Raw genomic sequence first — 26,457 nt, 5'->3', positions numbered from 1 at the left:
ATGTGGCGAAATTTGTGAAAATCCTCTCCTTCTTGGCCATCAACCACTTGAAGCTTGTCACTAAATGTTTTAGGCATATATCAAATCTGCAATTCCTGGAGGGTAGAGATGAATATCAATCCATCCTGAAGCATCTTCAAATTCTTGCATTTAACAATCCATAGACAAGAAAGATTAGGCATGATTCCATCATCCACCCTCCATTCCTCAATTTCTAAATTACAGAGCTCTAGAAGATTGAAATGAGGAAAGCCATGAGCTGAGCAAACAATTTCCTTTCTAACAAAGGCATTATATAAGTGGAGAGTCCTTAAGTGAGGTAGCTTTTCCAACGTTATCATAGGGTCTTCCTTAAGTTGAGAGTTCAACAAGACTAAAGAGGTGAGATTGGGCAGAAATGGTGTTCGTATTCTGGAAACTTACCTATTGCTCCATATATATTCAATAGAACAAGGCAATCACAACCAAGTAGTTGTCTCAAATGGCTTAATCCATCTTCTGAACAAAAATCACAATTTTCAATAGAAATTGATGTGTGTTGCAGTTGGTTGTTGTTAAGGAGGTAGTTATTGACCACCGTCAAATCCTCAAGATTTCCTTGCATTCTTGTGTTCTTTATTCTCCGAAGATTGGTTAATTTGAAGAGACCTCTAACTTCAATCTTATCTGAAGCCAAGTTTTTTAATGTCTCCCAGTTGCTCAAGCCATCTAGTGTCAGTTTGCCTTGTGTGGAAAAAACGATTATAATAAGGAAGATAAAGATGTATCAATCCTTTCATCTTCCATAAAACATTTGGCACACTGATCTCATCTGTTGTGTGCAAATCAAGTGTTTGCAAGTATCTCAGGTTGCCTCTTGATGATGGAAACTTTGTGAATCCTGTCCTTCTTATACCCAAGTATCTCAAAAGAATTAGGTTTCCTATTTCTTTTGGTAACTGTTTTGGTTCTCTTTTGTCATAGCCTATTCCAACAAAATGTATAACCCTAAAAAATTTACAATTTTTGGAGAAATGAGTCAATTCTTCTCCAAACAGATTGTTAAACTCATCACCCATGAAGAATAAAACTGTCCGAATGTGTTGAGCTCTTCCTTCTTGTTCAGAGAGGCGAAGGTTACTATTTTTATCTAGATTGATGACAAGTCTGCGTAGTTTACTACTTTTGCTAGCACTGGTTCATGTTTCCATGTTAAAGAAGAGGGACGCCCTTGTTCATTTCTATGTTGATAATCAATCACAATAAGAAAATTTTCCTCTTTTACCTCTGACAAACATAAATCTCGCACTACAAGAAAATACACCTTTGGCGACTAAATTTTTAGTCGCCAAAAGTCCCTTTTTAGTCGCCAAATGTCAAATTTCCACTTTCCCCGACAAAATCTTTTAGTCGCCGGGTTTGTCGCAAATAGACGGTCGGCAATACCTTTGGCGACAAAAAAAACTTTTAGTCGGCAATACACAGGTTTTCAGCGACTAAGGTTTTAGTCGCCAATAGTCAATTCCATTTTTGGAAATTATACCTTTGGCGACTAAACTATTAGTCGCTAATAGTGAATTATTATTTTTATTATTTATACATTTGGCGACTATTTTTTTTTAGTCGCCAAAAACATTTTTGAAAAAAAAAAAAAATTTCCTTTGTGCCTCAGAAGCTCCCACGGTTCGAACCTAGGACCTCCAAGTTCCAAACCTTAACCATACACTCCACCCCACTATGCCACTGAGCCATCTCATGACTATAATTGCAACTTATATTATTTATATATTACTTTCATCAGTATTAATACACAACTATATATATAAATGTAATTATATATATTCAAAATATAATTTATGTAAAAAATAAATTATTTATTAAAAAAATTTTAGATCACTTTTGGCGACTAAAAAAATTATTTAGTCGCCAATTGTATTATTTTTGGGCTACTAATTAATTTTCCGTCGCTAAAGAAAACCATTCCGCCTAAAAATCTACCCTTTTGGCGACTAAACTTGTTTTTGGTCGCCAAAAACCTCCCCCTTTGGCTACTAAAGTGAATTTTAGTCGCCATAAACCTGTTTTTAGCTACTAATTTTTTTTTAGTAGCCAAAAAGCTTGACCTTCAGCGACCAAAGTGGTTTTTAGTCGCCAAAACCTTAACGTTTGGCTACCAAATGGTTTTAGTCGCCAAAAACCCTAACCTTTGGCTACTAAAAATATTTTTGTCGCTAAAACCCCTATATTTGGCGACTAAACTGCCTTTTAGTCGCTAAAACCATTACATTCGGCGACTAAAGTCTTTTAGTCGGCAAAAGTGACCAATTTTGGCGACTAATTCCATTTTAGTCGCCAATTCCATGACTTTCAGCGACGAAAATTCCCATTTTAGTCGCCAATAGTGTTTTTTGTTGTAGTGTGAGGTCATGAAGTCAACAATGATTAAATCTTTTGCTTTCTTTAATTATTGAGTATTCCTCATCTGGTTGCAATTCCACTTGAACCATGCACCTCTGTGCTAATTCACCCATGTAACATTCTGCCACGTCCATCATTGTTTCTTCTTCTTCTCTTTCCTCTTGGGATATGAAGCCTTCAGCCACCCACAGTTGATATAGCGTCTCTACTTCTATATCAAAATCCTCTGGATAATTGCCACAATAAAGAAAACATGCCTTCAGATATGACAAGTCCTGGTAACTTAGAGCTAACACATCTGACACTCTCCTTTCGGTATGAGCCAATATTTTGATGCACTGTTTGCCAATGGCTCAAGGTAAGCTTTGTTCCTAGAAGTCCTCCAAGCACTACAATGGCTAGTGGTATGCTGCCACATTGTTCAACCATTTTCGTTCCTAACTTCTCCATCATTGGGTCAACTTTGAAGTCTGCAATGGAATTAAGTGCAAATTTACTAGAATAGGTTGCCTAATTTTTTGGACAAATGTAGTATGGTATGTTGACTCATGTACTCCAATCAAATTTGCAAAATGTTTTACACCATCAAAGATCTTTTGTATGGAAGCTATGATTTTTGTTGTCCATTGTTATGATATGCCCAAAGTCTGAGGTATATTCTGTTGTGCAGAGTTTTTAGAAAAATCAATCACACCAATATGATTGATGGCATTTGAATATGAAACAGAAGAATCAAACAAAAATATGCAAATCCAAGAGTGACGCAATCTTAAACTCATAAATGACCAATATTTACGTCGTTCAACCTAAGCCTACATTCATGATAATCACATGAGAATGGGATTTAACTAGCAAAGAGAACAATACTTCGAAGATCTACAATGATGACAAAGCAAACTCTTACAAATAACTAAGCCGACCAAACCTAAATACAAGTTCTCTCACCAAAACCAAAATCTTCTCTCTAACCCAAGCAAATAAGTAAGTCTCACTGGGAGACACCAAAGAACAAGTCCCATAAAACTCCAAGTTTCAACCAAGAAAGCACCAAGGCGAGAGATAAAATCTCACCAAAACAAAATATTTATATGCTTCAATGAAACTAATAATATTATTTTGTGAAATTGTGATGTTGGACAATATAAAAATGTGACTATCTAAATGACTTAAGCTTTAACATAACATTATTATTACTGTATTTTCACTAAAAAATATACACATGTTTTTACATATCTTAGAAATTGTGGTCAAAATATTTATTACTCATTCTAAATACTCGTTTAGATTGACAACATATTAGTTTAATTTAAAAATAGGTTAATTACATCAACACCTCTCAACTATTAGTGAATATCATTTTACTCCCTTCATCGATGAACCTGTACATTTTGACCTTTTCAATTATAAAAATGTATCACTTTCACCTATTTCAAGCCAACTCTAAAAAATGTATATTTGTATGGTTTTCAAAGTTGAGTGTTAAAATGTACGGGTTCATAGATGAGAGGGATAAAGATATTTTTAATAGTTGAGGGGATGCTGGTGTAATTAACCCTTGGGTAAATTATGCAAATGGTCCCTGTAGTTTATACGATGTGTCAATTTGATCTATGTTGTTTCAATTTGCTCGATTTTACCTCTTAATTTAACGAATTGTGTCATATTAGTTCAATAAATAACGGTTGTTAGGTTTGGTAGACGAAAAGTCAAACAATGTGCCAATTTGGTCCCTATAAGTTATACACTGTGTCAATTTGGTCCCCGTCAAAATCAAGCAAATTAAAACAACAAAGATCTAATTGATATATTGTGTAAATTACATGAATCAAATTGACACGCCGTTTGACTTTCCGTCTACTAAACCTAACCATCATTATTTATTGAATTAATATGACACAATCGATTAAATTAAGGAGCAAAATCAAGCAAATTAAAATAATAGAGACCAACTGCAAGGATCATTTGTATAATTTACCCTTAACCCTTTAGAATTATTATTATTTATTTTTATTTTTTTTGCTATCTTAATGAAAGAATGGTTGTCATGGTTGCATTGCGTTGAAAAGAAAGGTAACAAGAAAGGTAACAGAATTAAATAAATACTTAGATCTAATAAAAATTTGAGAGGAAATATCATTTTGCCCCTTAAACTTTTACGCATTTTTTAATTTGACCCCTAGAGTTTGATTAATATCAATTTTACACCCAAACTTTCAAAAGTTTGATCAATTTGGCCCCTGCCATCATATTCCGTCTATAATTGGACAGATTGTCCTGACGTGGCACCAAAGTTCATTTAAAATTTCATTTTATCCCCCAAATCATATATTAAAAATCAATTTGCCCCCCAAATATAAAAAAAATAAATTTAAATACTTTGGTAGGGATATTTACCAATAAATCTCATCTCACAAACAAGTATTCCAATTAGTTCTAAGTTTTTTTTTATTGATTTGTTAAGTCTTATTAGTTGAGAGTTTCTTTTTGTATGGTCCTATTTTTTATTTTGATAATATTTTGGTGGATAGTTATACCTTTTTATTAATTTGGCAAGTATGATACGACACTCCAATGTGGCAAGTATTAATGTGACATTCCAACGTGGCGAGTATAATGTGACACTCCAAAAAAATTAAACTCTTTAGTGTATTTTTCTCAAATGTGACAACGTAGTGAGTATGATGTGACATTTTAAAACTTTTAATCCAAAAAAACTAAAAACTACTTAATGTATTTTTCTTAAATATGACAACATAGCGGGTATGATATAACATTCTAAAAAAAATTAAAAACTCTTTAATATACTTTTCTAAATGTGAGACTCCAACGTGGCGAGTATGTTGTGACACTAAAAAACTCCTTAATATATTTTTCCAAATGTGAAACTCCAATGTGGCATGCAAATGAGTCATTACACATCCAAGACTAAATGGATTACAAGAAAGGGATTATATGGATTAGAAGTCCAAAATATAGGATTTATTGGTCAATCTCTCAATTTTTATCTCAATAATAAAAAATTGAATTTTTTATATTTGAGGGGCAAATTGATTTTTAAGGTATAGTTTAGGGGATAAAATGAAATTCTAAATGAACTTTTGTGTCACATCAACACAATGCATCCAGTAAGGGCCAAATTGATCAAAATTTTAAAATTTAAGTATATAAAATTGATATTAATCAAAGTCTGAAGGTCAAATTAAAAATAATTAAAAATTTTGAGGCAAAATGATATTTCCTCTATTTAAGATTTGGATTTTGCAAACAAATATCCCGGGGCATAATAAAAAAGACAAACAAATTCAAACCCAATACACTTCATTAAATTCATATAATATTTTTACTTATTTTAAATTAGTTTTAACAAAGTTCACCATTTCCAAAACATCTTTGCATAATCCCAATATTAAACAATATCATGAGACTTGTTAAACCCCTACTTAAAAAAATAAAAAATTAAGAATTAAAAAAACAAACATTAAAATAAAAATAACAAAAAATTGACAAATTGACAAATGAGGAGGCGCACGAAAAGCACACCAACATGGTTGCATAAAGAGTTGTAAATGGGCCGAGCTGATTCGAGCATTAGTATGTTTGGACTTGTTTATTAAGATTTTAATGAGTTCAAACTCAAACTCAATAAAAATTTAATGAATCAAGTTTGAGTCAAATTGGCCTACGCTTGACTCGAGCTCGACCCTGTTCACGAACCTTAATGAGCCAAAGAAATTATAAATTCATACTTGCCTATGAGACTAAAGTTACAATTAAACTTTGATTATACAATTATATATACAATATATATATATATATATATATATATATATATATATATATTAAAAGAAAAGTCAATATCTTCTCAAAGTACTAATATATATCACCACTATTACATAAATGTATTATCTATAATTAGCTATTATTTACATATAAATAAATTTAGCTATTATTTACATTATTTAAATATATTAATAACATATTTATCTTATTTTTTATAAATATTTTTATATGATTTAGTATAGATAAATAATATATTTATTCTATTATTTAAATAAATATCAAATAAGCCAAGTTGTAGTACATTTGGACTTGTTTATTAAGAATTTAACGAGCTCGAACTCCATAAAAATTCAACGAATCGAGTCCGATGAGCCCTTACTGAGTCAAGCTCAAATCTATTTACGAACGACTTTGTTCATTTGCAGCCCTAGATACGTAGGAATGCAACAAACCTTTATATATAATATCCAAAGTTGCATCAAAGTTTTCTAATTAATACTAGCAAAATTACAAAAAGGATGGGATTGCTCTCTTCTGGTCCCAACTGTAAACGTCCTTTTTATAAAATAAAAAAATTACATATTATTATATTTTTAAAAACTAATTATAGATTAATGATAAATTTTATTAACATTAATAATAAAAATTATAAAATTTTTGATAAATTTGTAATTAGTAAAGGGGAATTTATTAGATAATCCCTTTTCAAGTACTTGTATCATAATTAGTCTATAAAATATTCTTATATTCCAATAAGTTCTCTGTCTATCATCTCTCATTTATCGTTCTCATTGTGTTCTTCCTTTTTTTTCTCTTTCTCTAATTTTTTTTTTTTTTGGTCAAACTAGTGTGATTTCGCACAATTAATATTCACCATCATAGTGAAATTTCACTGACAATAAATACAATTTTGAAATTCCACTGTGTGAAATTTTTTATGTTTTTAAACAAATTTTTACTTTGCTAGAAACCTTGTCGAAGATTCACTGAAAAAATACTAACAACTAGTGGGGGCTACGGGAAAATCATTGCCAGTGACCCAATATGGCATTGGAGGCTTCCAACGACAACCGAAGATGGTGGTGGTTGATACACTTAGCAACAATGGTTATTCTTTAATCTTCTTATAAAATAATATTCTCTCATGATAGTTCATGATGATTTTATGTATAATATTTTTCATTGTGTAGGAGTGGATATTCTAATAAAATAATAATTTTTTTTTTTCATTCCTTTAAACAAAACACAACATTAAAATTTAGAAATCCAAAACTGGACAAGTTTTGAGGGAGGCCCAACTTCTTTTATTCAAACAGAAGAACACCATGCATGCACATCTAAAAATAATATTCTAAACTTTTAATACCATGTATTTGGAAGAGAAAATAAAAGAATAAGTTGTGTTGTGGCTTACTTGTTTGCCTAGGATTGGTGTTGCGCAAGCTCTCTCTCTTTTCCTTCCTTCTCCTTCCAAAAGCTCACTCTTGCTCTATTCTCCCGTTCTCTAGCCAAATTTTATGAGTGTGTGTGTGTGTGTTTGTGTGTGTGTGATGTGCAAAAATGCTAGGGGAGAGGTTTTATTTATAGAAAAATTATGGTGAAAAGTCTAAATGCCCTTGGTTGGAATTGGATTAAAAGAATTTGTATTTGATTTGAATGGAATGGAATGGAATGAAACAGAGGTTAATTAAGAAGGTTAATTGTGGTTTAAAATATGATTTAGTCCTAGTTTGGTCAAAATAGAACTAGATTGAAAACTAGTACAAACACTTCTCCATGATTTAGGGATTTAGTCAAAATTCCTTCATGAAATCAATCATCCATGTTCCAAAAAGTACACAACAAGGAATTCTCCCTAGGGTAGCCGGCCATGTGCATGAGGTTTTGAGGGGATTTTTCTTTTTGATTTATGTACAAATTCATATATATAAGTGTCGATTTTGTGTACAAAAAGATTTGATGAGAAAAAGGTACAACTTCACATATATTTACATATGTACTTGAATTGGGGCTAAAGTGTAATTCAATTAAAGTGTGAGGACTAGGGCTCAAATTTATGAATTAGAATATCTAATTTAAGTGTAGAATTTATTTAAATTAGGGTTAGGGAAAACAATTCAATCTAAGTCACTACACTTTGAATAGAAAGACGAATAAATGAAAGAAATGATGAAAATTAAAAATTAGGGTTTTGAGTGATCAATCTATAATTAGATGGTTAATTAATTAGTATTAGGTGTTAGAAATGATTACTAAACTACTGAGGTTGATTAGGGTTTGTACGGGTTCATCCGCGAAGCGTTTTCGATTCTAGGGTTAAGTTTGCGATTAAACGAGGGATTAAGAGCTTTTATTGTAATAATTCAAAAAGTGAAGGCCTTAATAGAATTTACAAAGATTAGGGGTCTCACAATCCATGGCTTTATCAGCATTTAGTGGCTTTCATATAATTTTTTTTTTCTTCTTTCATGACTAACCCCTTCGGCATTCTACCAATTTCTCAACAAGGGTTCAATGTATATGGGTTGGTGAAGTGATTATGGGAGTGGTTTGATTATGGAGAAAGCTGGAAAAAAGAAAACAAAAAGAGAAAATGAGAAGAAAAAAAGGAAAATAAGGGGAGGTGCTAATGGACGGGATGAAAGGAATAGAGAGAAATAATTGAATGGCATTGTTTGTAAATTTGAAGATGTGCCAAGGCCATTTTTGTGTTAAAAATAGTGTTACTCTCCCTATACGCGTGTGGCTCTCACAATGTGTTATCTTGAATGGATAAGTTAATTGTGCAATTTAGTCCACAAACCACATTGTGATAACCTTGGTCCGTATTATGCTAATTAACCTTAATTATGATTGTGATTATGTATTTGATATGATTTTGTGTGCCATTTATGTGAATATATGTGGTTTTGAATTTCTATCTGTTCGCCGTAGGAATATCTGTTCAACTTACTATTATAAGTTGAAAATTGAAGGCCTTATCGGCCACAAAACCCGAAATTGATCACGCCAATGTGATTAGCGTAATTTTTAGAGCCTACGGTGAATTTTAATTGAAAATTGATTCGGATCAAAATAATTAGATTCAGAACGATTAATTAAGTGCTCAATTAATCAGTATTAAAGCAATGTGATTAGAGGAGTTTATATAAAGGACCCAACTACATTTAAGCTCACTTTTTGAGCTCAAAGAATCTGAAATTGCTCTCTAGAGAGAGGGAGAACAGAATTTAGAGAGGGAAAAGGGCCAATTTTGAAGATTTTGCTAAGGAGCTCAAGCTTTGAAGGGCTAGGCTCAAGAACTTGCTACTATTTGGAAGATTGAACCTCTAGGTGAGCATTTGAGCATAAATTCATGAGAATAAGTTTGTAAATTTGTGTATTCAAGCTAGTTGGGTGATCAAGAACATCAATTGAGATGCAATTGAAGAATTTAAAGCTTATGTGTACATGCATGTAGGAATTGCCATGAATTTGTATGTTTGAGCTTGAAAGACATGATCCATGTTGAATCTTTGATTGAAGTTCATGCTTTTGATCATCTCTTCATCATTTAAATTGAGAATGAGAGCTATATCTCACATGCATGTACAATTCATAAGAGTATGAGTTTTGAATACATGAAATTGTTATGTTGGGAATGAGTTTGGTGTAATTTGGGACATGCATGTGATTAATTCATGAAATTGAGCTTCATAATGTAATGAATTTGGTGTTGGATCATGTTGGTATATGTATATGAGAAATATGGGCTGTAAAATGCAAGAAATACCAACTTGAATTGGTGTTTGAAGCTCAAGAACAGTTCTGAAAAACCCAGAATTCATGAAGTCCGCTCAAGCGTAGGAACCGCCGCTCGAGCGGGAAATACGAGCTCCCAAAAGTTTTGCAGACATGGGTGTCCGTTCGAGCGGGGATATTCACGCTCGAGCAGGGAGCCATATAGTGATACTTTCAGCTCGAGCGCCCGACTTCACGCTCGAGCGTAAAAACGAGGCAACCAGCACTTTTGCAGACCTAATGGGTCTTCATGAGCGGAAAAGTCCACGCTCGAGCGAGGACCCCTATTTTTGAAATTTTGTAAATGTGTTCTGTGTTTCATTTTCCGTTCTCTTTCACTTCTAAGTACTCTTAGGCATGCATTGAGCATTATGAATGAATTACAAGAATAAGGAAGAAGCCTAAGAGGGATGTATGAATTAAGAACGGATTGAATCGTTTGTGACCCATATGTGTTATGTAATGTATAGGGTCGAGCTCAAGGGTGAATCCACCGACAGAACACTGTGAGTAATATCTTAATAAAGACATCTGAAGTATGTTATTTGTCCAATTGCTTACTTCTATGTAAGTCTTATAAGTTTTTTAATTTGAATGGTGGACAAATGTTTGCTATGCCAAATGGTTGGGCCAAAGGCTAATCTGACATGAATGAAGGAATGGTTGGGCCAAAGGCCAGTTTGACATGAATGAAAGAATAGTTGGGCCAAAGGCCAGTCTGACATGAATGAAAGAATGGTTGGGCCAAAGGCCAGTCTGACATAAATGAAAGAATGAATGGGCCAAAGACCAGTCTGACATGAATGAAAGATAAATGGGCCAAAGGCCGTTTGACATGAATGGATTGGGCCCGAGGCCGTCTGATGTGTTTGGAACCGCAGTTACTTGACCTATATATATATACACTAGATAGAAATATGAATTGGGCCCAAGGCCGTTTGGTGCATGTCGTTATAAATACTGTTTGTGTATCTTCTTTATTTGATATTATTCACTGGGCTTTCGCTCACGCTCATTCATGTGTCTGTAGGTGAGCCAAGGGAGGTCCAAACCCAGCCTCAGTGAAGTTTGTGAGAAACAGTCAAGGATTTGAAGAGTCAGCCCATACGTCTCACGCACGAGACTTGTTTTCGCCCTTTTGCTATTTTGCTATATTTTGTCATGTTGGCGAGAACTTTGGATTACAATTGTATATAGTTTTGATTGGCTGACTTAGACTTGAATGATCCTGTATGTACAAAACTTTGTGTTATTACATATTTTGATGTGAGTTATTAACATGTATATGCATGGATTGTTATGATGTGCCATGTAAGCACAGCTCTATGGACAAAAGTTCTGATTTTGCTTCCGTTTGGCCTCTTTACTCTGATGAGTTATGTCTTGTTCAGTTTGAGGCCATAGGTAATCTCGTGATTACTAGCCGGTTATGTCCTTAACACATAGGGGCGGGTTCGGGTCATGACACATATGGAGTTATGTGATCATTTCCAAACATTAAGGGGTAAACCGCACATGGCCCAAACCATAAGGGGTAAAGTGAAGTTTACCCAAATAATAATGATAAAAGTTATACTAATAATAATAGTAATAAATGTGGCCAAGTTCATTATTTAAAAATGGTTTATGGTTTGATTCAACAATCATAATTGATATGCCACAATCAATTAAATTAAATTTGGCTACAATCGACAGGCCATAATCGATAGAGAAATTAAATTATGGTCTCAATAATATCCCTCATTTAAATGGATTGAAGATACATGAAATCCAATTGAATAATTTATAAGGCGACTTGCTACAATCAACAGCAAATATTTTATAGTACAAACACAATCATATACCAAATTAAGAAAAAGACAACCTTAAAATTCCACACCAGTATTTGGCACCATCAACTCCTATTCCAATTGTTGCCACCGCCTCTAACAACTACCCCAGTCACTCCCCAACGTTGGCCGCCACTCTTGGCCCGTTTTTAGGTCCTCTAGCCGCTCACTAGTCCCTCCACAACCTCTGCATTCTAGTTGTGAGTCTCTTTCTCTCTTTCGATTCACAATCAATCATACATAATAACGAAACTCACTAATTCATATTCAGCAAATCTAAATAAACTAATTCAATTCAATTAATTTTCAAACCTATTTAATTGATACATATAGATATACATACGTGAACAAATTCTTTTCTTTTTTTTTTCTAGATATAGATATAGATATATAGAAAATTTTCATTTTGATTCCTAACAAAGAACAAAAACCCAATTCAACTAAAATATTTGACTTAATAGAGCCATTTTCTAAAAATGACACCTTCTAATATTGAAATTGCTTCATAAAATTTGAGTAATTGCTTAAGCCACATAACATGTGTGGATTTGATGGAGGTGGATTAGTGAAAAGCTACATTTTATTCTTTAACAAAACTATTTTTTGAATCAAGGTTTGAAGGTTTTGGATCTTGAACACTCCATATTGTTGGTGATAAAATTTGGTGATGGTTTGTGGTTAAGAGGATGACAAATCTAGAGTGTGTGGTGGCGGTGGCGCGACTAATGATGGTTATGGTGTTGTGGTGATGGTTGTTTGGTTGAGAGATGAGAGTGAGTAGTTTGGGTGAGAGAGGAAACTAGAAATGGTGAGTTTGGATCTACAATTTGAAATTAAGGGCCAAATTGTAATTTTTTTTTTAACTTTTTCCATTTAAATGTGACGACAATGGGCAAATTGATCATGATTTAAATATGAGGTGGTAAATTGACAATATCAAAAGTTCGAGTATGAAATTGATTTGAGGGATATAGTTTAGGGGGGGAAATGAAATTTCGTTAGGACAAAAAAAAAAAAAAAAATGTAGCTACATTTTCTCATTATCACATTTAGATAAATAGGAAAGTAAAACATATTAGAGAGATATAAACAAGATTTATTTTTTTTCTTTAAGGGATAATCTTAGTATTATAAATATTTCATAATTAATGGACATGTTCCTTACTAAATCTTGTACCTGTTTGGTGCAGCTTAAAAGCTACTTATTTCAGCTTTCAGCTTAATTTAAGCTATTTTGATGTGTTTGGTTTAGCTTAACAATGCAGCTTATAGCTTTTTGTAAGTCATAAATCAGCTTATTCTTTGAGTGGGGCAGGAGATGCTTAATTTATAAGTCAGAAATCAGCTTATGTTCATAGTTATAAGCTATATGCTGTTAAGGCATAAGCTATAAGCACTTTCCCACAGCTCTACCAAACAGGGCCTAAATCTTACCACTTTTGGTAAAAAAATAAATAAAAAGGAGACTTACATGTAGGTACTAATAGCTATACTAGTTCAATAAGTCCTATGATAATTAATGACATTTTTCATCATACCTTATTAAAAAATATCACTAATTGTTAATTTTCAGCAACAATTTAAAAATTGTCACAAAAAATGTCATTAATTATAAGTTTTAGCGACGGTTTAAAAAAACTGTCACAAAAAAAAAAGTCACTAATTTTTAACTTTCAACGACAATTTAAAAATTGTCACAAAAAAAGTCACTAATTGTAAGTTTTTAGCCACAATTTATAAAAATTGTGACAAAAAAATCACTAATTGTCAATTTTTAGTGACACTGACATACAAAAGATTTAAAAAAATTATTTTCAACGACAATTTTATTAAGACTTATTTTAAATAGTACTTGATGGGAATTAAATTCAACTATTATCACCTATTAATAGTTTACCCAAAATAAAATAGACAAATAAGAAAATATTTTTTTCACCATTTATTACCAAATTCATAAACTTAAATATAAAATGAAGTTCTCTTTTTTCATTATTGTTCACCAAATTACTCATCAGTCCAAACCAAGTATGTGTTCACTGACAGTTGCGTTCACCTCTCTCACACGCGCCTCTATTGATTTCAAGGCATGTAAGTTCCAAATTCAATTGATTTGTCATCTTTTCATTGGATCTTGCTATTGATTTGTGATTTGCCATATATGAATGACAAATAAAGATGAATATGACTACCGCATAGTCGTTCTACAAATAAAGATGAATATGCAAAGCAGAGTCGTTGAGCACCCATTTCAATGACTGCTTTGTAATGGTGAGATTTTGCTCTATCTCAATATTAAACTCTTGTCACTCTCTCTCTATCTCTTCTTTTTTTTTTTAAATAGATACATACATATTTATGCATATTCATATATTACTGAATTTATTAAATTTAACAGATTATTTTACATAATATTTTTTATATATATTACACTAATCGATTAATAGGTTGAAAGCAGTTTGATTACGATTTGATTATATTTTTATCGTCAAATCATATTAAACCACACCGCACACACCCCTAGCATGGAGTATTACTGCAAGAACATTAGATAATTTCTCACAAAATAAAAAAAAAAAGGCCTAAAACTTTTATAAGTAAAAAGAATTCACAAAATATTATCTATGTTAGGCATAACCTTCCTTGTCAACCAACTATACAAAAAAGACTAATAACCAAAACAATAATAATACTACTACCTTAAGCCTATATAGAGGCATCTATAAAGTACGAACACCTCCCTGAGGTCACATACGGGTATCGGACATGAGAGGAAGAGCCATGGGGACACACAATGTCCTATTTATTTACTATAATTATTTAAATCATTAGAGCAACATACCCAAAGTTAATAAATTTAATGAGAATAAATATATAATATTCAAATATATAACATATAATAAATTTGTAAAATTATATATTTGGCACATTTAAAATACGCAAAGGAAATTGATCAGCAGCTCCAGAACCACCCTAGGAAACACTTCCTAGAAACTGTCTGCTCTGTTCTTGAGGTAATCATCTGATTAAACACAAAATGGGGCTGGCCGAATAGGGAAAGGCCGGCTGAATTCCTCTTCCGGCTGAGATTTCGGTCATTGTAGGATTTCTAGAACATAAGTCACACGACACTTTCTAAGGGTTGTTCACCCCTATTTCCTTCTCTGCTCACATGGATCGCTTAGGGAAGAGACAAATGGGCCCTAACCTTCAATAATGATATAAACAAATATATATAACATATATTTTGCAATAAATCAACAATTAAATGAATAAAAAAGAAGAACAAATTCAAGCCCAAAAAATGGATAGGAACCTACATCTTCTCTTTGTGAATAAGGGCAAATTAATACCCAAATCCATGCTATTAGGTGGAGAGCGTAGATTAATACAAATCATTTCTTGGCGGAAGTTTTGCTTATTAAAACAAAGGATTCATCAATAACTACTGAAAACTCCTCATCTAATCATAGAACAATGCATTTCGTATCTTATATTTTTTAAAATTTTAAATATTCACATGTCCATAACTTCATATCTATACTTCTTAGGTCATTCTACTCTTGTGAAGGTCCTCTTGTAAAATGCTCCTAAATAGCATCAAGCACGATGGAGCTAAACACCACGAATTCTGCTTTGCTTACCCACCCTACCTCCACAATCCCCACCAACTACACAAAATACCTTCACATCTCTATGAAATACCCAAACCCTTTTTTGCAAATTCCTCCTCAACCCAACATCTCAAAAGCCATCTCTACCCACACCCCTAACATAATCTACCATCAAGGCTTCTTTGTCAAACCTAAGATGCACAAACACTCCTCAGGTGGAGTGTCGACACTCAATCAATTGCTACCCAACAAGTATTGTATTATTTGTTTATTTTTTAAGATTTGGACACACTTTGAACGGTTGAACAAGTGTATTATAAAGAGAATCTGAAACTAATATTTTCATTACACAAAATAGCTTCTATACAGTTAGTTTTATATACAACAAATGTAACTCTAGTTACTAATTAACTAACCTAATAGTTACTAGTTAACTAACCTAAGGTACAGTTATAACAACTTTCTAACTAACTAACACATCACTATATGTAACACATGCACCACTATCTCTAACTGATTTGTAACAGATTTGTATAGCTTCTGCTGTATCAATCTGCTGCAGAAAGGAGCTCAGCTCTGTGGCTTCAACTACAGCTCAACTTCTCTTCTTCTGCAGCTATAGGCTGATCTGTAGCTGCTGTTGCAGAGACATTATCAGGCCCCTTCAAGCTGATGGGAGAGGGAAGAACCATAAGCTTGGACTGAAGATAAGTAAAGCGGGAAAGAGACAGAGGTTTGGTGAAAATATCTGCCACCTGATCAGATGTTGGAATATGACAAATGGACAGTTGTTTAGCAGCTACTCTTTCTCTAACATAGTGATAGTCCACCTCGATATGTTTAGTTCGGGCATGAAAAACAGGATTGGAAGACAGAGATATGGCAGATATATTATCACACCATAAAGTAGGAGAAGGAGAAGGAACATGCAATTCAGAGAGAAGTATGCCAAGCCAACTTAGCTCAGCAGCAGTGTGAGCCAGTGCTCTATATTCAGCTTCAGTGGAGGATCTAGCCACAGTAGGCTGCTTTTTCGCAGACCATGAGACCAAATTAGGACCAAGAAAAACACAGAAGCCAGTAGTGGAACGTCTATCCAGGGAATTGCCAGCCCAATCAGAGTCTGAAAAGGCATGTAGTGTAAGAGGTCCAGGACTAAATTGCAGACCATAGCCAATAGTGCCTTTGAGATAGCGGAGCAGTCGTTTAACCATAACAAAGTGGTGAACAAGAGGTTGGTGCATAAATTGACAAGCAAAGTTCACTGCAAAAGCAATATCTGGTCTGGTGATGGTTAGGTATTGGAGGCCTCCAACAATACTTCTGTAGAGAGATGGGTTGGAACAAGGTAAATGATCATTAGGAGAAGAAGAAGGTTTAAGAGCCATGGGAGAAGAGTATGGCTTGCAGTCAGCCATATTAGCTTTTACAAGCAACTCAGAAGCATACTTTTGCTGAGATAAGAAATAGCCCATAGGAGATGAGGACACAGAGATGCCAAGGAAGTAATTAAGCAACCCAAGCTCCTTCATAGCAAAAGCACCATGCATTTGAGTAATCAAAGTAGTGATATAAGCACCATCACTACCAGTTAACAAGATATCATCAACATAAATGAGGAGAATGGTAATGGAGTCTGCTGTCTTCTTGACAAACAAGGATGAATCACAATGACTAGAGATAAAACCACAAGATAGTAAAAAGGAAGAGAAGGTAGAAAACCATGCCCGGGGAGCCTGTTTAAGACCATAAAGAGCTTTATGCAATTTGCAAACCAAATTAGGATGAGAAGCATCAATGAATCCTTGAGGTTGTTGCATATAGACTTCCTCCTCTAAAACACCATGCAAAAAGGCATTAGATATATCCAGCTGCCGAATAGACCATTGAAAATGTAGAGCTAAGGATAGAAGAACTCTGACTGTAGGTTGCTTGGCAACAGGACTAAAAGTCTCATGATAATCAATGCCCTCAGTTTGGAGAAACCCTTTGGCTACAAGTCGAGCCTTATACCGAGCAATGGAGCCATCTGAATTTCTTTTAAGTCTATAAACCCATTTGCAGCCAATAGCAATTTTGTCTGGAGGTAAAGGCACAAGAGACCAAGTGCCTTGTCTTTTCAAGGCTTGAAACTCATCTAACATAGCTGCCTGCCATTTAGGAGAGGCAGAAGCAGCTTGAAAAGTATCAGGTTCAGTGGGAGAAAAAGAAGTGAGAAGGCAGTTAGCATGGAGAGAGTGAGACTTAGACCTGGTGAGCATGGGATGAGTATTTGAAGTAGAAGCAGGAAAAGGTAAATCAATGGAGATGGAAGAAATGGGAATTGATGGAACAAAACCAGAAACTGCAACAGGTGCAGGTCTAGAATCAGCAGGTCTAGAACCAGAAACAACAACTGCATCAGGGACAGAAACTGAACCAGAACCTGCAACTTCAAGGTGTTCAGAACTAGAAGAGGGAGCCAAATGAGAACCAGACAGAACTGGAGTAGAGGAAATAGAATTTACAGCAGGTAGAGAAGAACCTGTAGGATGAGAACCAGAACAGGAATTGACTGAATCAGTGACAGGCCAAAAGAAAGTTTGCAACTGAGAGAGTGAAGGAGGAACAGACTGAGGAGAAGACATAGATGAAGACTGAAATGGAAAGGTATTTTCATCAAAAATGACATGTCTGGAAACAAAAATATGGCCAGTAGCAACATCAAGCCAAGGAAAACATCTACAACCAAACACTTTGAGAAAGGAGTAATCAGGTGAGTGATGAAACAAAGTTTGAAAAGGAGTGAGATTACTAAGCTTGGAAGTAGGAAGTCTGTTAATAAGAAATACTGAGGTGGCAAGAGCATCAAACCAATAGGTCAATGGAAGAGCAGATTGATGCATTAGGGCAATAGTAGTTTCAATTAAGTGCCTATGCTTCCTCTCAGCTACTCCATTCTGAGCAGGAGTATGAGGACAACTAAGTTGATGTTCAATGCCCTTATCTTTTAAAAATTGCTGAAACTTATTTGCTAAATATTCCCCTCCATTATCACTTCTAAGGACTTGAAGCTTAGTGGTAAATTGAGTCTCAACAAAGGCCTTGAATTCAACAAATTTAGAAAATACCTCACTTTTGTAAGTCAGAGGAAATAGCCAAGTAAATTTACTGTAATCATCAATGAAAAGAACATAGTACTTAAAATGTGAAATAGATGCATTAAAGGGTCCCCATACATCAGAATGAATAAGAGCCAATGGTTGATTTACAGTGGAATTGGACAGATGAAATGGCAACCTATGACTCTTAGAAACACAGCAATGAGAGCACAGCTTATTATCATTAGAACTAGGTACATTAGTGGGTAACAAATTTTGGGATACAAGCACTTGCAGCTTATTACTAGAAGGATGACCTAATCTACTATGCCAAGTGCTCTTGCTGCAAGAAGAAGGTCTAGTGGAAGTTTTGAAGCAAGTTGTGGAAGAAGTTCCAGGAACAACAGATGAAGCTGGGAGAGAATAAAGACCAGCTGTGTGATGACCTTTATGCAGAATTTGCTTGGAAAACTTGTCCTGTATAATGAAACAATCAGCATCAAAAGTAATGGTGCAGTTGTTATCTTTTATGAATTGATGAACTGACAAAAGATTGGTAGAAAGGGAAAGAACATGAAGCAAATTATGAAGATAGAAAGAAGTACTTGGTGTAGGAAGCAAACCATTTCCAGTGTGATGAATTGACAGAGTTGAACCATCTCCTATAGTGACATGATCAGAGCCTTGATAAGGCTGAAATTGAGTGAAATTATTAAGATCATTGGTGAAATGAGTGGTGGCTCCAGAATCTAAGAACCAATTTGAACTAGGAACAGATGCAGCAGAGGTAGCCTGATATTCTGGGATAGTTGCAGCAGAGGCAGACTGAAACTGAAATTCTGGAGCAGCAGAAGTGGTGGAAGAAGAGGCAACATATGCTTTAGACTGTGATCCTCTGCCTTGTGAAGAAGAGGAGTGAAAAGATTGATCCATTCTGTGCCAGCAATCCATGGCTGAGTGGTTTGCTTTGCCACATATTTGACAAATCAGTTGTGAATGCTGCAAAAATGAAGATGATCTGCCTTGTACTCCATTGCTAGTATGTCCTCCACCTCTATAGATGTTACCTTGTCCTCCATCTCTGTTCATATGTTTAAAAAATCTGCTGCCTGAAGTTCCTGAATTATTACCTTTGTATCCACCTCTGTTGTAACCTCGAGCACTTCCTCTAGAATAAGGTCTGGTAGCAGTGTAAGCAAATGGAAGATCTGATGTGTGAGCTTGTTTAAGAAAGCCTTCAATATGAATGGATTCAGAACATAATAAGGAAGATAAGGCAGTAATGGAGATAGGTTCAGATCTGGTACGAATGGATGTTTTAAAAGCATTGTACTCATCAGGTAGTCCATTTAGAGTAAGTAAAACCAGATCTTCATCATGAATTGGTGAGCCAGCAAGACTTAAGTGATCAGCAATAGTTTTGATTTGACAGAGATAGTCCTCCATTGTTGAATTCTTCTTGGTAAGATGATTGAGCTTAGTTTTCAATTGATGTACATGTGATCTAGACAAGGAGGTGAATCTTGTAGCCAATGTAGTCCATACTTCATAACTAGTGAGACAATGCAGAACAGATGTGTATATGGATGAAGACAGTGTAGCAGTAATACAACTAAGTAAATGTGCATCAACAGTAATCCATTCTGTGTAGTCTGGATTGACTACAGCATTATGATTCTCATCCAGAATTGTGGAAGAAGGACATTTCTTTGATCCATCAACAAATCCAAGTAGATTTGTGGCTCGTAATATGTTTTGGAATTGACTTCTCCATATCAGATAATTTGTAGTCTCAAGTTTGATTGGAACAAACGAATTGAGATTGGAGATGAGCAGAGTGAGATTGGAAGGTAAAGAAGCACTGGTAGATATACCTGATGAAGAAGCTGCCATTGCTGCCATTGCTGATTCTTGATGAAGATTCACCATTGAGAGATTGAAGATGAAGGTTTTAATGCTCGCAAGAGCTAGAAGGCTCTGATACCATAAAGAGAATCTGAAACTAATATTTTCATTACACAAAATAGCTTCTATACAGTTAGTTTTATATACAACAAATGTAACTCTAGTTACTAATTAACTAACCTAATAGTTACTAGTTAACTAACCTAAGGTACAGTTATAACAACTTTCTAACTAACTAACACATCACTATATGTAACACATGCACCACTATCTCTAACTGATTTGTAACAGATTTGTATAGCTTCTGCTGTATCAATCTGCTGCAGAAAGGAGCTCAGCTCTGTGGCTTCAACTACAGCTCAACTTCTCTTCTTCTGCAGCTATAGGCTGATCTGTAGCTGCTGTTGGAGAGACATTATCATATTAATCACTTACAAATAATGATTTATTTTTGTTAGATAAGTACTTAGTCACACAATGACAAATGAAAAACATAGCAGATTTATGCAGATTAATCCCTCCTTTTGACCTCAAGAGTTAGAGTTTTGTTGTTCTGTGTTTATTAGTGAATAAGATATTCATATAAATGACATATAATAACTATCTAAACTATGCATTTTGTGTCTCCCTGCATGTCATGTCTTGCATATTTTAAAAGCTATCGTGTTGCGTGCCCGTATCTATGACTCTTAGTTGTCAACAAGAAGAAGAAAATAGCAAGAAAGGCTCTATCAAGAGCCCCTTCTCAACACCACTTGTGTTTCCAAAACTTCACTCCATCCCCTTTAGATGTTATTAAAAAAAGTTTTACAATGACCTATGGTAGACAAATTTCTCTTCTACAAATAAATTTCCAAGATGCATATTTTTCACTTCTTCAAACTACAGCACTTTTTATTTGTCTTCTGCAATCTGCATTTTCAAGCTTCAGATTTTAACTTTCCAAAACCTATCTTGCCCTTTTAATATTGCTAAAAGTCTTTTTGTCTCCTAATAAATTCTAAGATTGCGCTCTTAAGCCATGACACCTAGCTAGAATGATAACAGTATACTCTTATGTCATGACACCTAGCTAGAATCCTGTTGTGTGAATAATTAGAAAAAGAAAAGTAAGGTAGAACCAGTTTGGTTATAATAAAAATTCACAATTGATCAATGCATCTCCTAAAGTCGATTGAAACTAGATGAATTATTTGTGTGAACTACATAATGTCAAACAAAAAAAATACATAGAATGATTGCAGAATAAAAGATCAGAAAAAGAAATAGAACATAGTGCAATTATGTTACAACAAAGGATTGGATGATCTTATTATCTTTGTCTAAATCAAACATTACATAGTTATTAAAAATAACAAGGCATGCTAAGAGAAATCCACACATGTTTTCTTGGTCAACAACAACAATAATAATAAAACATAAGAAACAACCATGTTGATTTTGGAGGGAGGGAAGGAGATGCCATTTTTTTCTATTTTCACGCTGTAAAAAACCAACCAAATGAAAATAAAAACCAGCAGTGGGCAGAGAGGTATTCATCAGACAATTTTGATGAATACCAACTGAATTTCCTTCAACCGTATGTGTTGGTGGTAAGACCAGAATCTATCAACTTTGATGCACATCTATATTTCCTATGACAAAAAACGCAACAAACATTAACAATGGAAAGAACTAAAATAAAAATAAAAAACATATCATATTAAAAATACTAAAAAAAATGTTTCAGATTTTAGAGTTTTTAGAGAAAATACTTTTAAATGTTTTAGAGAAAAACCTTGACAAAAGAAATTCGTTGTCTTTAGCATCGTGGAACCTGAATTGGAGTTCATCCAAGTTTCAAATCCAAGAATGAATTATGTTCCCTAAATTGGATTTATAGTGGTTAAATCAAGTTCATCTATAATATCAAAACATATCGAGAGAAATTATTCATGAACCGAGAAATTAATTGTATAGCATGAAAATTTATGGAGCAAACCTTGAATTGACATTTTTGGCTTTTTGAGCTTTACTCAGACCTTTGTCTTTCACGTGCGACTTGGAAATCTTGAAGACTATAGGTTTTGTAGTATAGTCCTCTAGACTTGAACGAAAACTTGATATTGGGTATATGCTGAATAATCCAATAGTCTTCTCCTTCGTCCGGTTGCATTCTACCTAAGAACTTTATTGGCATATCATAAAAGGAAAGAGCTGCGAGTCTTTTGAGGTGGTGGAAGCCATAGGGTACCTCCTTCAGTTGCGGGCTAGGCCCAATCCATAGTTCTTCAAGAAGATGCAACGCTCCATCCTCTATTACCATGGAATTCAATCGCTTCAAGCCTTGTAGATATAACGCCTTAAGTTTTTGAAACCCTCCAACCTCAAAATGCAATCTCTGTCCATCATAACCCTGATAGATATCAAGCTTTAGTAAATTAGGCAACACTTGAAGGGATTTTATTGCATTAGCGTTCAAACCTGTCCAGTGTAGACGTATTACGAATAGATGTTGTAGTTTTGGGATCCAATCTGGCAACGTCACTAAATATCCCCCCACGTAGAGACGTTCAAGATATTCAGGTGGTGAAGAAAGAGAATGTAAATCCATAATCTCATCTTCACTTTTAGCCCGTATCGCCAAAACCCTAAGGTGTTTCATCTTCTCAATGGCAGCACAAAGAACCCTCCCATTTTCTCTTCTCACTTTGGATACGCCAAACTTCCTCAACTGCCTCAAATTTTCCAGCTCTTTAAGAACAAGGTTGCCCCATTCTTCTTCTTCTTCATGTGCCTCCACACCAAACAACTTTTGCAACTGTTCTAAACGCCCTATCCCTCCTTTTATCTTCACTCCTCTTATAGTATCCACACTTATATCAATATCATAGTTAAAAAAAACGCTTAGAAGATGTCGCAACTTATGGAGCCTATTGATCTCGATTGGTAGCTCAAACACGAGAGAGCGTCTCAAATTCAAAGTTTGCAGGTTTTGTAGCTTACCAATAGACTTTGGAATTGTCTTCACACTTGTATTCTTCACACTTAGGTATCGCAAATGAAGTAGATTCCCCACTTCTTCATGTAGTTGATCTAGAGGAGCATCTTGAAGATCTAGTACTTTTAAAAGCTTGAAATTTGCAGCTAGTTCACCCAACCAGGACTTGTTTGGCAGCTCTCCCACTGTAAAAAGAAAAAAAAGAACGAATTCGGGAAATATGTGTGCTTTCCTGAACCTTATCCATTATGTTCTTCATATGCATTGATAGTCGTCAACTTTGATTATTGAGACTTGAATCCTCGTCTGCTAAAACATGGCAGAAACTCAACTCCTCGGACTTTGAGAAGATGATCTCACGCACTACATCGTGAATCCGACAATTCTTAACTCTTCCATCAATTTTTGTACTTGACACTTGAACCAAGTTTCTAAGGATGAGCTCAATCAAGTATTCTTCTGCAACTTCTTCCAATGTTTTTCCTTTTTGTTCTTCAATGAAACCCTCTGCCATCCAAAGTCGAACTAGTCTTCCACAATTGATAGAATAATCCTCGGGTATTATACTGAAGTACAAGAAACATGGTTTGAGGAAGTAAGGCAAATTGTGGTAACTAAGCAACACAATTTTTTTGATGCTTGTAAGATTAGGATTCCTTTCTAACTCAGAGCCAAGGCTATCATAGAATTTTTGCCATTCGGAAACAACCCTAATTTTAGTGGACAGCCGACCGCCTATTGCCACAATTGCAAGCGGTAATCCTTCACATTTTCTAACAATCTCGCGAGATACTTTCTCCAATTCGGAGGGACAAACACCCCCAAAGTCCCATTGGAAGGCTTTCATACAAAAGAGTCTCCAAGCCTCGTTTTCAGGGAGGGGTTGAATCTCATAGACATAATCAAGTGAAGATTCTTTGCAAAAACTAGCAACTTCTTTGTTGCGCGTGGTTATAATTACCCTACTTCCTTTGCTATTTTTAGGTAAAGCATGTTTTATGAATCTCCAAAAGTCTGTTCTCCAAACATCATCAAAAACAATTTCATACCTCTTTTGAAGTAAATATCCTCTGATGTTGTCAGTGAGCAAGTTTTGGTCCATAGCATCGATTCCCAGAGGTGGAGACTCATTTCTTGATTGGTATAGTTGCTTTATCATCATTCTGAGGATCTCCTCTATCTTGTATGATTGAGAAACAGTGATCCAAGCACGACAATCAAAATGCGCAAGCACTTTTTGATTGTCGTGAACTTTCTTAGCAAGAGTGGTCTTTCCAACCCCGTCCATACCTACTAGCGAGATCACCATCCGATTTGTCTCTCCACTTACCAACATGTCAACCAATTCTTCTCTGGTGTATGCAATACCCACAACTTCATCTTCCTCCACGAAAAGCGAAGCGACACGAGGATCCTCTTGATCAGTTTCACTGTTTGATGATTCATACCCACCAGCCTTTTTCTTGATCTCAACAATGGTTTGTTTAATTTCGTGAATCTTAGAGGCTATGTCATGTTGTGGCTTTAGTTTAACGATCGAGCGAGTGACTTTGTTGAGAAAATTGATGAAGCCGCTACGCTGACGACGTTCTGACAAGTGAATCGTGTATTGATCGAAGACATCCTCAATCTGTTGAGCCAACTCTCGAACTTGTTTCACCCAAGTTTCTGCGTTTTCGTTTCCTCTTTCAGCCCTCCAATCTGCATCTTTTAGTACTGATTTTATGCTCTCCAATTCAGCTTTGATAATGGAAACTTCTCTGTGGACCTTCCTCAACAATTTTGGTTCATCATGCACTAACAGTCCCTCCAAATTGTTGATAGTTGAGCATACTGCAACTTCTGCCATATGTTTTACTACTTTTTTTTTTCTTTTCTTTTTCTGGTTTTGGCTTCACTCAATACATGTAACACATTTGATTAGCTTGCTAGGGAAATGCTAGAGAGCTCTAAATCTAGAGCTCTAATTTGAGCTCTAGTGATGTGTCCAAGCAAAAAAAAAAAAAAAAAAAAAACAAGGTAAGGCACAAACATCACATCAGAGTGGGTCTCACATTCCCATTAGAGCTATTAGAGCTCCTATATTAGAGCTCTAAAGCATTTTTGTAGCTTGCTATGATCGTATATGCATTCAGAGTTTGGTTACAATATTGTAGGTTTATAGTTCTAGAATTGCTGATATAATTATATATTTGACAAGTTGAAGGAAGACCAACTACCATACCTTTCAGCTATTGGAGGAGTAGATGGCCTATTCACATCAATACTTCTAGATAGTGAAAAAATAAAAATATTTATGAATAAAATTACAAAAATAAAAATAATACGTGAATCAGATTTAATGGAATTAGATTTCAATGTTGAGGGGTGAACATTAATACCAACAAAAATTTACAAGGAAAAAATGTATGAACTGAAATATCAATTTTTCTGGTCATAGAAATTGAAAAAACAGAAAAATTGATATGAAAAATAGATAAATATATATATATATATATAAGTGTTTTTTTTTTTTTTAATCCACAATGATTGATTTATAAAAGACAATAAATGTAAGACAATCTAAAATATGATTAAAATATTTATAATAGAATTGATATTAAAATTTTAAATAATGTGATCAAATAATTGATATTATTCGTCTTTTTTTTTCTTTGCAAGCTAGTGATTATTATTTACACCAATTATGAAAAATAAATTTCTATTATTATATATATTTTATAATTTGACCCTCATGTCTTCATAGATATAGAAGGACAATTATTTAATTTTATTTTTTAAACGTAGATGACACTCCACTTAATTTTTTTTTTAAAACAAAACTTGAGACAATTATGAATAATTTAAAAATAATTAATAATATAATAGTAGGGCCAAACACCCAATTTCTTTCTTTTTTATCTTATTATTTTTCTTGTCCACAAAAGTAGTCAACAATACTTTTGTCTTTATTCTAGACTTCAAGGAAATGACTGGACGGCAATTGCCAGCAGCTCAGCCTAATCCTATGTGTGTTGTTATTGCTATTAGTTGACCATGTGAAGTGGCCAACTTTTTGGTAATTCTATTTCTACACATTAATTCTTTTCAGATTA

At 34.3% G+C, this 26,457-nt stretch overlaps 2 protein-coding genes across 3 annotated transcripts; both read right to left on the bottom strand.

Moving 5' to 3' along the window:
* Positions 1–21,663: 21,663 nt before the first annotated feature.
* Positions 21,664–25,492, bottom strand: LOC145795122 (disease resistance protein RPM1-like). Of its 2 annotated transcripts, XM_082878020.1 has the most exons (3): positions 22,846–25,492; positions 22,364–22,777; positions 21,664–22,016 (listed from the first exon to the last, which is right to left on the bottom strand). In XM_082878020.1, exon 1 carries the CDS (start codon positions 25,209–25,211, stop codon positions 23,637–23,639), a length of 1,575 nt encoding a protein of 524 aa, XP_082734146.1. In that variant the 5' UTR covers positions 25,212–25,492; the 3' UTR covers positions 21,664–22,016; positions 22,364–22,777; positions 22,846–23,636. The 2 variants fall into 2 exon arrangements, with proteins under 2 accessions (XP_082734146.1, XP_082734145.1); XM_082878019.1 differs by having other exon boundaries at positions 22,364–25,492.
* Positions 21,956–23,609, bottom strand: LOC114321606 (disease resistance protein RPM1). The gene is made up of 4 exons (XM_082880772.1): positions 23,591–23,609; positions 22,404–23,547; positions 22,160–22,198; positions 21,956–22,016 (listed from the first exon to the last, which is right to left on the bottom strand). Exons 1-4 carry the CDS (start codon positions 23,607–23,609, stop codon positions 21,956–21,958), a joined length of 1,263 nt encoding a protein of 420 aa, XP_082736898.1.
* Positions 25,493–26,457: the final 965 nt, after the last annotated feature.

This window comes from Camellia sinensis, chromosome 7 (genome assembly GCF_055761805.1).
Source record: "Camellia sinensis isolate YWXY chromosome 7, ASM5576180v1, whole genome shotgun sequence".
Lineage (NCBI taxonomy): Eukaryota > Viridiplantae > Streptophyta > Magnoliopsida > Ericales > Theaceae > Camellia > Camellia sinensis.
The sequence above is the reverse complement of the archived record's forward strand: the minus strand, read 5'-3'. Positions and strand labels throughout refer to the sequence as shown.